The following is a 14,995-nucleotide window of genomic DNA, read 5'->3' on the forward strand; positions in this document are numbered from 1 at the left end:
ATCACTTGGACATATTGCACACCTCCAACTTAAAATGTCTAAAATCAACCTGATCATTGTTATGGTGAACTAAATACTTCCCTTTCTCTACCTGGCACTGTCACTCTCCTTGTGACAAGGGCTCAGCATCTCTGAATTACCTTTGACACTCGCCCTTACCCACATCTCCATTTTTTTTGGTCTTCTGTACCCTGTCTGAATAAATTACTTTTAAGTTTCTTGCATAATTTGAAATGAATTTTTTGCCATAGTTCACTTCTAGAACTTGTCAGTCCCTGCCCTGATATTCATGCTCTCGTGCAAGTGTAGACTTATGTGTAGACTGGACTTAGTAACTTACTTCTAATGAAGAGAATACAGCAAAAGTGATAAGATTTCATTTCCAAGATGAGGCTACAAAAGACTGTGGGTTCTTTATTGCTGACACACTCTATTTGCTTTGATCGCTCACTCGGATGAAGTAAGCTGCCATGTTGGAGAGGCCCATAATGATAGGACCTGAGGATGACCTCCAGCCAACAGCCAGTAAGGAACTGAGCCCTTAGTCTAATATCTTGTAATTCTGACCAACAATCACATGAGGGAACTTGGGAGTGGATCCTTGCCCCAGCTGAACTTTCAGGTGAGACTGCAGCTCCCAGCTGACACCTTGGCTATAGCCTTGTGAGAGACCCCAAGGCAGGAGACTTAGCTAAGCCGTGCCTGATTCCTAACCCACACAATCTGTGACTTAAGAAGTGTGTGTTATTTTAAGCCACTAATTTTGGGTTAAGCATAATGCAGCAATAGGTTACTAATACAGTGCTTAACTAATAGTCTGGTTTATCGAATAAGAGGTATGTTGACAACATTCTCTTTCAGACTTGAAAGACAAGTCATGCAACAACAATAAAAACAATCAAACTCTGCAGATCCTTCAAGGTAGTGTTTTGTGACTGGAATTTCCTGGATGCTTAAGTAAATTTGCTGTGGTGCTGACTATGCTTGCATCTTACAAATTAAGCTGAAACAAGCTGAACATTCTTTGAATTTCTCAAAGAAATCCAGAATGGCAGGATCACTCCTAAACAAACCCTTTTTTGTATACAGATATATTTATGTGCCTATGAAAAATATTGTGGGAATTTAAAATCAACCTTCTTTATTACAGAAGGAAATCACAGATGGTAGGACCAAGTACACGTGACCTATGTAGGAGAAGCTAGAATCACTTTAATATCTAATAGTTCCATAAGAAAATGTCTTCACCTGGAGAAAAATATAGATTAATCCAAATAATTATTTGGTGCCATGTTGAAGGAGAAGAAAATTTAATGGTGTTCTCCTGAATTCCATTGCTTTACCTCAGTGTGTTTGATCATGCTGTTTTGCAAGTGTAAATAGTCCAAGGCAGCTTCCTGGGCAGCTTTTGCCAGGTTTCTGCCATTTCTAGGGTCCTACACTTGGGAACATAAACTCTGATTGTAAAGATCTTTGGTTACTTAAAATTCTGTCCAGTCACAAAGGTTTTGCTTGAAGTAGAGTCAACAGAGAGGTAGGAAGAAAAAGCATCCTTGTGAAAAGTAGGGAGGATATGGAGAACAAGGATGCCAGAACAAAGATGGAGCCAGGCAGCAAATGGTGATTTGGTCTTCAGATGGATCCAGCTGAGGAAAAATGTATATCTTTATTGGAATTTTAACACTTGGGGAAGTAAGTCTAATACTGGAAAACAATGAAGAACATTTTTGAGTGTTGGGAATAGAATAGAATACATGAAAAGGACAGTCAACAAAGAAGAAGATACTCATCTCTATAGTCGAGTTTCTGCATTAATAAACTTCTGTGTGCAACTAGTCTATGGAAAGTATGGGAATAAGTGAGGGTTGTCTTCTTGGCCAGCCTTCTTTGGGCACTCTCCTCCAGTGTTTTATCTTTTGGAACCTGATCTTCTAGTCTACTGTCATCCTAGTCCCCAGACTTACCTTGATCACCTTTCCCTTCCTTTCCATTAAATTTCCTTTCCCCACATCTCCTTTATTTCAGTTTGGTTCTCTGTGCATTCGAAGGGTCCAGTAGTACTTCCAGCAAACATTTCTATGTATTAAGAGAATCCTTTTAGAGACCAAGTCTTAGTCCTTGTAATCTAATCCAGTCATGATTTCCTGGCAATGAGTCACGTATGTGGAAGAGATTGGTAAAGTTCATCATTTTGCATGTTCTCTTGTTTTATTTAGGAACAGAGATAGATTAAATTCTCCAGACTCCCTTGTAGTTACTTGGGGCCAAAAGACTGAGAGCTGGGATGTGGTCAAAAGTGATGCACACTACTTTCAGGACTGGACTGTAACCACTCCCTCTTCCCTCTATAATTCTTAATCCTCTCTCCTTTTCTCCATTTGCTGGATGAATGGAGAGGATTCTGAGGATCTAGAGAGAAGTGGAACTCAAGATGGAAGAAACAGAAGCCTGTTTCTCTAAATGACTAGAACAGTTCTTTTTGAAGACCAGGATTGGCCTGTGAGATGAGCAGGAAATGAAGTTTTACTTCTACTTCAATTTGGACAGTTTTGTCACAGCATGGATGTGCCTTATTAACACAGGAGTGCCAGCTTCTATGGCTTGACCTTTATCATAATGGGAGACATTGTAGGGTAAAGTCAATAGTTCCCAGCAAACTACCAGCTGGATTGTTAGATAAACCTCCCCATAGCACCATTCTCATTCCTTTCATTTCACAGAGACTAGAGAATTCTCAGATTCGCTGATTAAACCCTTGTACTTTTTATTACCCTTTCTTTACCTTCTAATGGATTGAGTGGGAAGCGTAAAGAAGTTGTGAGGTCTCCAAGTGCAGAAACAATGAGAACTACAAAAAAGAATTAGTAATTATGTGATATGATGTGATGTGATGGAGGTGTTAGCTAATGTTGTGGTGGCATTCATGTTGCAATATATAAATTCATCGAATCAACATGTTATACACCTTAACTTACACAATGCTATGCATCAATTACAGCACAACACAGCTGGAACAACCGCATTCAAAATAAAAAACAGAAACAATGAGAAATTTGGACCTGTCCATTCCATGATTGAGATAATCTTGCTATATAATGAGCAGTAGCTGCTTCCCATGGGAGTGCTTAGCAGCTGTCTTTGCTTAAGCCTTTCATAAATCCAGGTAAGCTGCCCACAGCCTCTACCCATCTGTTATTTCTTTATGAACACTCCCACTCACAACATTACCTCCTTCTGCCCAGGAGGAAACTATGGCCTTGGAGTGATTTGAAGATCCTCTCTCCCTAGTAGAAATCACACATTTGCATTGTTCAGGGGACCACAAATGGAGGTTTGCTCTCCGAAGTCTCCTTTTAAATGTCAAATACTGGTATTGACTCCAGGAGTGCACTACTTCGTGGCTACAATGAGCTCACTGTTGCTCAAACTTGGCACACTCTTACATCAGTCTCTCCCTCTGCACATACTGATATTTTTACTTGGATTGTCCTTCAATGCTTTTTTCCTCTTGGAAAGTTCTACTCACTGCCAAATGCCTTCTGAAGCTCTCAAGTAAAGTGCTTACAATATTTCCACCGCACTTAGTTCACATCATCACTAAATCATCTTGGAGTATGCCTGTAGGACAATGACTATCCTTAATCTTTCTGCAGCAGTCTGAATTCCACCACTGTCAGGTACATAATATATGCTCTGTAAATATGTGTGGGATGAATAATTGAAAGTGGTTAGTGGAAGCCATGAATGGGTCTCACCTTAAATAATATCACACATAGGTCCCCAGTCCATCTGAGAGGACCAACGTCTTTTAGGACTCCAAGGTATCCATAGATGCCACTTTGCTTTTGCAAGAAGATGATGTCTTCCCATTTTAAGAAAGTGAAACTTAATATTTGTCTTTAAATTTTAGTGTTAAATCATCCTCATAGACTTTAAATCATTTCTGAAAGCCCCAGTCTTTTCTTTAGTTTCCTCATGGCTGATTTCATTTCCTGATTTCTCAGGGTGTAGATCATAGGATTGAGCAAAGGAGAGATGACAGCGAGGGTGACAGTCATGACGTTATCTGTGGGAAGGACAGTGAAGGGCCGGGCATAGACATAGATGCAGGGCACAAAGTGCAGGGTGACCACAGTGATGTGTGAGGTGCAGGTGGAGATGGCTTTCCTCCTGCCCTCTCCAGCATGAGATCTTAGCATCATCAAGATGACTGTGTAAGATGCGAGGAGAAAGACAAATATAAACCAACTGATTAATTCATTATTGGAAATCATCAGGAGCTCCAGAGTGAAGGTGTCAGTGCAGGCGAGTTTGAGGACCTGGGGGAAATCACAGTAGAAAGTGTCAAGAATATTGGGTCCACAGAATGGGAGGGGCAGCAACAGGGAAATCTGCACGATGGAGTGTACAAAGCCCCCCATCCAGGAGGCCACAACCAGGCTAGTGCACCGTCCCTTACTCATGATGGTCATATAATGGAGTGGTTTTGAGATGGCTATGTAGCGATCAAATGCCATCACAGAGAGAGAAAAAACATCTGCTCCTCCCAGAAGGTGGAAGAAGAACATTTGAGTGACACAGCCATTGAAGGAGATGGTTTTCGTTTCCGACAGAAGATCAGCTAGGACCTTAGGAGCTGTGATGGAGGAAAAGCAGATGTCAAGAACAGATTGATGGCAGAGCAGGAAGTACATGGGAGTGTGAAGGTGAGATTCCCAGGTAACTGTAACCATGATGAGGAGGTTTCCCATCAGAGTTGTCACGTACACCAAAAACAGGAAGACAAATAAGACCGAGCTCAGCTCTTGAGACTGGGTAATTCCCAGGAAAATAAATTCTTTCACTCTGGTACAATTTCCCTGATCCATTGGGTCACAGATCTTTTTTCAAGTATATCTCTGGAAGAAATAACAGTGCAGTTAAAGAAGGGGTTATGAAGCCTATTGTAATCTTTTTTGTCATTTGATTTATGTTGTTTTCCTGGGGAGGAATTTCTTTTTCTATGCATGTACTGTGTCTGCAATTCTGTATGCCACCATCAGGTGGAAGATGACCCAGGGTTTTGACTCAGTCACCCAAACAGGTAGGCTCTATCACTCGGGCCACTGAAAGCTTGGTGACAGGTCCATGAACCCATTCAATTGTGCTTTTACTATAAAATATGACACTTAAAATAGTAAATAACAAGTGTAAATTTGACATGAAACATTTTTGTTCACAAAAGACATCATTATGAGAAGTAAAAGATAACCCGCAAATTTGAGGATATTTATAATACATATAGCTGAGAAAAGATTTGTCTCCAAAATATATAAAGAACTTCTACCAATCGCTAGAAAAAGACAGATGACCAAACCAGAAAATGGCAAGTCACGAGCCAAAACTTTACAAAAGAGGATATTCAAATGCCAATTCAGCTTCATTAATTATCAGGCAAATGCAAATTAAAATTACAACAAGAACCTGCTAACAACATCCCAAAATGGCTAAATTGAAAAAGATGAAAAGTATGAAGTGATGGTGAAGATGTGGAACAACTGAAACTTTCATACCCTGCTAGTAGGTGTGTAAAATTGGTATAACCACTTTGCTCTTTGATTATATCTGCTAATGCTATATATCTACATCCAACTCCAAATCCATATCCATATCTATATCCATCAATATCCATACCTATATCTAATCATCTATCTTCTGATCATCTCTAATATCTGTATCTATGTCTATCTAATCAATCTATTTCACTCCTAGGATGTATGTACATATGTTATACGCACCAAGAGACATATCCTAGAATATTCACAGCAGCACTGTTTGTAATTGCTTCCAACTGGAAAATGACACAAATGCCCATCAACAGTAGAAAAGACAAATAAATTGTTAACTTCACACAATACTACACAGGAATGGGAACGATCTGCATATACTGCATGAAACACTATAAATGAATTCACAAACATAACGTCGTCAAATAATCCAGGCACAAAAGAGTGGGCACTCTCTTATTTTTTTTGTATAAAGAACAAAAAATATGCAAAACTAAAGGGAGTGAGGGAGGATTTTGTGGTGTTGGTAATGTTCTGTTTCTTGATCTGAGTGCTTGTTACGAAGATATATTCAGCTTGTGTGAAAATTCATTGGGCTGTACACTTATGTGCATTTTTCTGTGTGTACATACATTACCTTTGAGCATAATGTTAAAAATAATTAACATGGCACTTACAACATTTTAATCTCATGACTAAAGAGTGACTTTCATTTGAAGTGAAATTTAATTGACCACGCACTTCATAACGGTTACTTTTATAGTATATAGTTACAGCCTTTACCAGCTACTACCTGAGAGTTACCTTTTATTATTATTTTTGCTGAGGAAGATTAGCCCTGAGCTAACATCTGTGTCAATCTTCCTTTACTTTATAAGTTGGATGCTGCCACAGCATGGCTGGCGAGTGGTGTAGGTCCACACCTGGAGTCTGAATCTGTGAACCCCAAAGTGAACACACTGAACTTAACCACTACGCAACAGGACCAGCCCTGAGAGTTACCCTTTTGTGTTTCTCTCACCTACAGACTTTAGGTCCTCCCAAATTCTTGTTATGCAGATTGTCTTGCTCTTCACATGTAGTTCTTTCTCAGATTCTCGTTTTAATTTCCCTGTTTTTTTTTTTCCGTTTGTTCTTTAAGTCTTAGAAAAAATTCTTAAGAGACCACATTTCCCCAGGCAGCGCTCTCCTTTTCGCTGACACAGAACAAGATAGGAGCCCATTTCCCCTTCCATTGTCATCAGTTCAGATTCATCTCAGTCTCCCCCTCTTTGGTGTTTATGTCAACAACACAGAGTGATAAGAATAAATGTTCAGAACAAGGATCGGAGGAGATTTCAGGTCTGCAGAATCCCAGAAGTAAGAGTTTCCCACACTATACCTACCATGGCTAGTAGTGGAGAAATCATCCCCAAAGGAGTCTACAGTTAATCTGGAATGTAGAAACACGTTTTAATGAATGACAGCAGCTCACTCTAGCATCTTTCTTTTGGATATTGAAATCCATGGTTTTCAAATCTTCTGCTCAGGAAACCAGTGTGACAAGCCTAATAGCTTCCTGTGTCACCTGTCGTCTCCCGCCCTCCTTTCTTTCCTTCTCTTGTTTCCCTTTACTTTTCCTATTTTCTTTCCTTCTTTATTTCCTTCATCTATATACCATTTGCATGGCCGTATTAGGGTTCACCAAAAAAAAAGAGAACCAATAGGATGTATATACATATATATCCTATTATGTATATGTATACATATGGAAAAGTATTATGAAGAATGGGTTCACGTGATTATGGAGGCTTAGAAGTTGCGTCATTTGCTGTCTCCAAGCTGGAGACTCAGGAAAGCTGGTGGTGTAATTCTGTCCTAGTTTGACAGCCTGAGAACTATGGGAGCCAATGGTGTAAACCCCAGGCCGAGGACAGGAGAAGATGACATGACACGTCCCAGCTCAACCAGTGAGGCAGAAAGAAGGAGTGAATTTCTCTTGCCTTCACCTTTGTCCTATTCAGGCCCTCAACGGATTGGATGATGTCTACCTTTGTTGGGGAGGCAATTAACCTGCTTCACTGAGTCCATCGATTCAAATGCTAATCTCATCTGGAAACACTCACACACACACCCAGAAATAACGTCTCATTGGGCACCCCGTAGTCTGTGTGTCAAGTTGACACATAAATTTAACCATCATAGTGAAATTAAAATGGTCTTTTTGAGGGAAAGAAGACTCCAATATAGATCCTTTCCTTAGGAAGTTGAGAGTTAAGATAATAAGAATGTTGCTGGTTGTGGAGTCTGCAGAAAGAAAAGCGAGGAGGTACAAAACCATGGGAATGTATACTAAATCAGTCCCATTTGGGCATACAATATTTGTAAACCCCATGCAGGAGGTCTGCTGAACAGTATCATGTCCCGCACTTGTGTTTTGGATACGCATGTGTGGATCACCTGGAGCATTTGGGCAATTTGTGTTTTACTAATTCCTGGTTGGTGTGACCCTCGGCGAGTCACTCAATAATTGTCCCAAACTTATGAGAAATACATGTGAGGTTCACAAGGCATAGCTTAGGGTCCGTTCTGTCTGCATGATTACAATTTATCTACAACATGATGATAATGAGAGCTACCTCATGCACAGAGTGCTTCAAAGAAGTAGGTGCAATTGTATGCCTGTTTTGGAAACTGAAAGCAGTTGAGGAATTTGATTTTGCCAATCTCAACAGCCCCAGGTGAGTGCTTCTTTCCTTACACACGCCAGGTTCATCTGTGGGAGCTTGTCTGAGAGTGGCTCATCTTGCTGTTGACCCTGTGGTTCAAAGCTCTCTTCCTAACACTTTGGAGTACATGGGAAATGCTCTCTCTCCTCTAGGGATGTTTTTCTTTTTCACTTAGGGATTTGAACCAAGACATATGTCCAAAAAATCAGAGTATTATATCACACACATGCTGATAAACACATATGCAGTTTATATAGGTGTTTATATTACAAACCTTTACAGAAAGGAAATAAATTATAATCCTCAATTACAAATCCAGTCATCTGGATATCAGGCCCCAGGGAGGTCTGTGCAACTTTCAAGTTGTCAGCATTATAGAAATGTGGGCACAATAATGGAGCTCTGCTTTGCTGACTTTTTGCTTGCTTTTAGCAAACAATTATGGAGCGATTCTTATACCAACTGCTTCATTTTACGTGTCCCCAAACCTATAATATCTATGTGATATTGATATTGTGGTCCTGATTTTATAGAAGAGGAAATTGGGATACAGAAAGATTAAGTAACTTCCACAAGGTCTCACAGTTGGTAGAGCCATGTCTCAAACCAAGATTTGTTTTATTCCAAAGACTTATGCTCTTAACTACTGCAGCTATACTTCTTCCCAGTGTTGATCAACGCTTCCCAGAAAATCCTGCAAGGAAAAGGCTCCAGAAAATCTTATGCAAATCAAGTGAAAATGGTATGTGGGTGTAAGAAGCCTGCACATGGTGAGTGAGAGGTGTGGCTGAGAGTGTCTTAGCATGAGAGGATGTCAGCAGTGACTTTAAAAAAAATAAAAAGGAGTTTGAAAAGGCAGACTTTATAGTCTTTAAAGGTACCTTGACCAAGAACGTGGATCAACCACATAGTGCTCCAATGGCAAGGAGCAGAAATGAGTTCTAAGTAACATTTCCTCAAACGTGAACCCCTATTGAAAATGGATCTGGTGGGTTTCTTTGGATGCTGTCTCTTTACAAAGAGTGGGAAGGATACTTTAAAAATATAGCATTATGTGCATTACACTGAAACTCACGGACAATATAGAGGGAAAGGGATGAAATGGATAAAGAAATACAATTTTATGTGTTTTTGTAATGTCAAAATAAAGATCATGAGGGTTTCTTAGAAATCACTTCAAGGCGACCATCCTCTGGAAACAAGCTTATCAAGCGTCTTGGACAGAACCTACAAACAGTGTTATCCCCATACCCCAGCTTCCCACTGAGCAAATGCTGCTCCTTTTTCTCTCTTCCAATATTGAAAAGCCTCTACTCTCGATTGAATCCCTAAAAGTTTTAGGACCATTTTTCATATTCTGTAGCACATGAGGGCACAGATAAGCTAACCATTAAAACACCTTACATAAAGGCCCCGAACTTCCATCCCCAGTCAAGAAGCAAAGCTGGCCAGGGTTCATATACTGAACTCAGGAATTGCTGCCTCTGAGAGCTGTTTGTCCAAGGCAATCACCCTCCTGAGAGCTGGAGATATCAGCACCTTCTTAACTGCCTTCAAATCACTTCCAACCTCAACATCCACCAGGTAGAATACATCCCGTTACCTGGAGTCAACTGACATTCTTCCAGTGTTTCACAAGCCACACTTCCTCTCTTCCTAGTCGTGAAAAACTACCACTTTTCTTTGCATCATTAGGAGTTTTGGTCTCAATAGGAGCATTCATACAATTGCAGCATTTCTGAAAAATGGACACTAACAGTTTTTCAGTTTCAGAAGCTCACACACCAACACTAACTGACTTCAGTCTCCAAGTGGGAAATTGATCCTCTTATGATGCTCCAATTGCATCTTAGAAGACATGGGTTCTGGGGAAATTCTATGTTTAATGGAAAACCTACCTCGAGGCTAGTGGTTTTGTTATCTTCTTCCTTCATATGGGAAAACGCAACCTTAGGGAATCACGTCATTCTGACTCTTCCACTTTGCCTTACAGTGTCTCTGCCACATCTTAATCCCTCAGCCACAGTCCAATAAAGAAATGAGCAAAGGGAGTATTGTTGGGTATGAATGTGGAAGCTGAGTGGCCAATTCAATGGAGTTCCTGTGGGAGTCATTAAAATGTCACCAAGCCCTCCTCTGTCTCTCTCTCATCTCCTCTCTGTCCTGTCTCACATGTACATGCAGAGGCACCAGTTTGTATTCAGAGCATATCTTTTTCTCTAGAGAGCATAGTATCCCTCTTGGCTCCAGAAGAATGTGTTGTGTTAAGGCACACCAAGGACTGTGCAGTCTTCCTCCTAGCCAAATTACTTTTTTTGCAATGGGCTAGGAAATACAACTTAAATAAAAGGGTGGCAATGGAAAAGACAAAGCTTTGTGGCTACTGTCAGGGCAGCTATCAGAGACTGAATGATGTAGATTTACGTGTGCAATTTCTGTTTAGTTCCACATGTTCTTTGACCCTATGCAATTATTTTAATCCACATTTGTGAGACTCACAGCACTTAGAATTTAGGGAGGTAGCACGGTGACAGCTCTTGATATTCGTCAGTTTAATTACTTCAGAATTATTTAATGTTAATGGGGTCGTGGATACCCAGAGACGTTGATCATTGAAACTTCAGGGAGCCATGTAGGAAAGGGTAGTTCGTAAACCATGTGTGTGCCCAGATCCAGTTGACTTTTCTATGGTTCTCAGCAGCAGAGCTTAAAAACTAATAAAAACTGATTTAAATGGAAAAAAATAACCCAGCTCAGGTTGTGATTTTATGTCATCCAAATAAATGCTGTATGTTTGTATGATCAGATGTTGTCCTTTCTCTTTCCCCTGAATTATTGAACCAGACTGTGTCGTGTGTTTAGACATAGTTTGAGGAAATCTCATGGACAATGATGTGGCAGGAGTGCCTGGGTTCTTGCCCCCTTGGAATTATGCTTCTGAGATACAGTGATTCAGACCTCATAGATCTTTGGTTCCATCCAATTCTGACATAGTGATAAAAATCTGATTGAGTGAGTCACAAGAGATAGGAAGGAAAGGAAAGGACACGTTTGCATGAAGTAGGCTATAAAGTGGTTTGTGGTATACATTTTTCATAGGCAGTTTCATAAAGAAAATCTTAAGGACTAGAGACCAGAGCTACTCGAGCAAATGTAGCAGGACCCTATGAATGGTGACTTGAGAAGTGTGAATTATTGTTAGAATTTTCATGCTCGTGGAAGTAGGTTAATATTTTAAAAAGTTAGCATTGATTGACCATGTGACAGGAAATAGCAATCAGTCAAGTCAGATAGTTAATGAATGCTTATGGGGCCATTCCAGATCTAATGTGGGACATAAGTGAAGTTTGTCCTCGACGCTCAGCATCCTTTGGCTAACTCTGCTTGGGCTCTTTTCTATTCCAGTGGATCTGACTTCTTGCTCTGATCCCTTATCTCTACTCTCAAAGCCAAGGATATATCTTTGATCCATTACTTGCTTTTATATGAAACTCTCCTATGCTTATATCATCAGCTTAAGGATGACTCTTTAAACTATAAAAATAACAAGCAAACCTACTGATATGTTTTAATGACAGAAAGCTAGAAATTTAAATTTAAATTTAAATAAAAGATGCTTTGAATTCCATGTACATTCCCGTGTTTTCTACCTCATCAGTTTTTCCCAATAGTGAGGAGTATGGACTATATAGCAGAAGAGTCAGGTCAACGGGGGACAGAAAGTGCGTTAGGCAGAGCAATAAGGATGATATCAGTAATGACATTAGCCTTTCACCGAGCACTTACTATCCACCAGGCATTGTATGTTTCACATATACCATCTCATTTTAACCTTTACAACAAGTCCATGAGATGGATGTTATGAGCACCTTCGTATAGGTGAACTACGACCTGTGAAGAGATAAAATAACTTGCTCAAGATCAGCCAGCTGGTGGATGGTAGAGCTAGGATTTGGATCCAGGTCTGTATGCCTCTGAAGTTAGAGCTTTCAGCTATAGTGCTTTACTTTTACCATGCTCTCCCAGACAGAAACACTAGCTTCTACTTCCTGTCCACAAACACCAACAGATAGAAAAATAGACTGATTCGAGTTCTGTCTTCTTTAACTATCTGGGAAGTGGGAAATAGGAAGAATGTAAGTCCTCAATGGTGAAGCCAGTTGGAGATTGGCCCTGGTAGGGCTGCAACTGGACAATTAGTTCTTGAGTAATGAGAATGGATTGTTCTTTGTGTAGGATTTCTGAGGTTCTTCCTTTCTCTAAACTTATCACAAGAATGTGAATCTGACATGTCTAGTTCTGCATAAGAGCAATCCCTCCCGGCCATTATGGGAAATCCTCATAAGCTTCTTCATTCCTGATGGGAATCCCAGAGGACAACCATTATGTACCTTTGAGGTTCTCGATAGGTCACAAGCCCATAAGGAGTTTAAGCAGAAAAAAATGTCTTAACCTGTGATGGGCCGTACGTACCCATATATGTGTGCTTCAGCTGCACTGATCATGAGGTCTTTCTACAACAGGCTTGCACTTTGGCATAGACAAGTCCAGTAATGTAATAAATTACATTCAAATGGTGAAGAGCAATTGATTGATTGGGTATCTGAAGACTTATATCCATAATTAGGTTGATATGAGATCTTGAGTAAATCACTCTCTCTCTAGGGTTTCATTTACTCACCTGTTGAAAAGGGGTTCAATTCAATCAGTCTCTTCATCTGCCATATAGTTGTCTTGACTGACACATTGTTCTTTGAGTGGAAATACATCAATCAGCTCAATCCTTTAATATTAGTTAACACTAGTTACTTCATGCTTGCTAGAAGCGTGAGTTATTAATAAGATATTAACTTAAATAGAAAAATAAATTGTTACCTAGAAGTTTAGTTAGTTTATTGACAATATATTTGAGTATATAAATAGAAGTCTGTGGGAAAAATAATGAAAGGAGCCCTTGGTGATGAAGAGGTTGGAGACTCTTACTCTATTCCATCACAGAAGGCGTGAGTCTTCTCTTCAGTCTCCTCATGGCTGACTTCATTTCCTGGTTCCTCAGAGTGTAGATCAAGGGGTTCATCAGAGGGGAAATGACAGTGAAGGTGACAGAGATGGCCTTATCTGTGGGGAGGACAGAGAAGGGCCGGGCATAGACATAGATGCAGGGCACAAAGTGCAGGATGACCACAGTGATGTGTGAGGTGCAGGTGGAGATGGCTTTCCTCCTGCCCTCCCCTGCCAGAGACCTCAACATCATGAGGATGACTGTGTAGGACACAAGCAGGAAGATAAACCACAGGGTAGAGACTAAGCCATTGTTGGAAATCATCAGGAGCTCTAGAGCAAAGGTGTCTGTACAGGCAAGTTTGAGGACCTGGGGGACATCACAGTAGAAGGTGTCAAGAACATTGGGTCCACAGAAAGGTAGGGGCAGCAATAGAGAAATCTGCACAATGGAGTGGATTAAGCCCGCCACCCAGGAAGCCACAATGAGAGCAGAGCATCGTCCCCTACTCATTGTGGTCACGTAGTGCAGGGGCTTGGAGATGGCTATGTAGCGATCAAAGGCCATCACTGAGAGAGAAAAAATATCTGCTCCACCGAGGAGGTGGAAGAAAAACATCTGTGTCATGCAGCCTGAATAGGATATGGTCTTTATCTTTGACAGAAGGTCTACTAGGACCTTGGGAGCAGTGATGGAGGAGAAGCAGATGTCAAGGACTGATAGATTGCGAAGCAGAAAGTACATGGGGGTGTGAAGGCGAGACTCACAGGTCACAGTGACCATGATGAGGAGGTTTCCCAGTAGAGTTGTCATGTACACAAAACACAAAAGAAGAAATAAGACCAAGCTCATGTCTTGGGATTGAGTAAGTCCCAGAAATATAAATTCTTTTATCCTGGTGCCATTTCCTGACTCCATTGAATCATGTTTCTTCTTTTTTGTGTAGCTTGGAAAAAATTAAAAGTATTATTTCAGAAAGAGTTTACTCTCCCTTAATAGATTCAGGTTTACAGAGTCAGGTATTAGGTCTGAATACTAGTGAGGTGTTATCAACACATGAAGAGCTGTTCTGAGTTTATTGGTAACATGTCCAAAATGACATGTTATTACACAAGCATGCCTTTAACTATTCTTTCATCTGTGAATGATAAGTATTTTAGAAAATGCATAAAAATTGTGTTCTCAGAATACAAGTTCTATGTGTCCAAGATGAAGACCTAGATGTTATACTTTCAGAGATGGACTGCTGTGGCAGGAGGGATATAAAAATGGAGGCAGTTTGGTGTGTGGAAAAGGCAGTGCCTATGGTATGCCTGGGGTCCTTTCAGGTTCCATAGGAGCGTGGTTTTTCTTTTTTTTCCCCCAGACTAGGTGATCCATTTAAAAGATTTAAGAACCCCTATCTGCAAAATGGTTCTCTCTGAGATTGGATGGGTGGTTACCAAGGGGAATGGGGGAGGGAGCAGGGCGAAAGGGATGACTATGCACATGTGTGTGGTGATGGATTGCAATTAGTCTTTGGGTGGTGAACGTGATGTAACCTATGCAGAAATAGAGGTATAATGATGTACACCTGCAATATATACAATGTTATAAACCAATGTTACCACAATAAAAAAAAAAAAAAAAAAGGAAATGGTTCTCTTTGGACTGAATTCCACAGAAGCACTCTTCCCTTTTTTAAATCACAGATTTAATGCAATGAAAAATTAGAAAATTTTAAAGCCACGAAATTGTTC

The 14,995-nt window shown here is 40.3% G+C and overlaps 2 protein-coding genes across 2 annotated transcripts; both read right to left on the reverse strand.

Moving 5' to 3' along the window:
• Window positions 1–3,932: 3,932 nt before the first annotated feature.
• Window positions 3,933–4,868, reverse strand: LOC131395020 (olfactory receptor 4D9-like). The gene has a single exon (XM_058526794.1). The coding sequence runs from the start codon at window positions 4,866–4,868 to the stop codon at window positions 3,933–3,935; it is 936 nt and encodes a 311-aa protein (XP_058382777.1).
• Window positions 4,869–13,238: 8,370 nt separating this feature from the next.
• Window positions 13,239–14,174, reverse strand: LOC131395019 (olfactory receptor 4D11-like). Its single transcript, XM_058526793.1, has one exon. The coding sequence runs from the start codon at window positions 14,172–14,174 to the stop codon at window positions 13,239–13,241; it is 936 nt and encodes a 311-aa protein (XP_058382776.1).
• Between the last annotated feature and the right edge of the window lie 821 nt (window positions 14,175–14,995).

Source organism: Diceros bicornis, chromosome 31, assembly GCF_020826845.1.
Source record: "Diceros bicornis minor isolate mBicDic1 chromosome 31, mDicBic1.mat.cur, whole genome shotgun sequence".
In the NCBI taxonomy this organism is placed as follows: domain Eukaryota; kingdom Metazoa; phylum Chordata; class Mammalia; order Perissodactyla; family Rhinocerotidae; genus Diceros; species Diceros bicornis.

Coding starts and splice junctions, on each gene's coding strand:
- LOC131395019 (XM_058526793.1), bottom strand. CDS start 14,174: ATGGAGTCAGGAAATGGCACCAGGATAAAAGAATTTATATTTCTGGGA.
- LOC131395020 (XM_058526794.1), bottom strand. CDS start 4,868: ATGGATCAGGGAAATTGTACCAGAGTGAAAGAATTTATTTTCCTGGGA.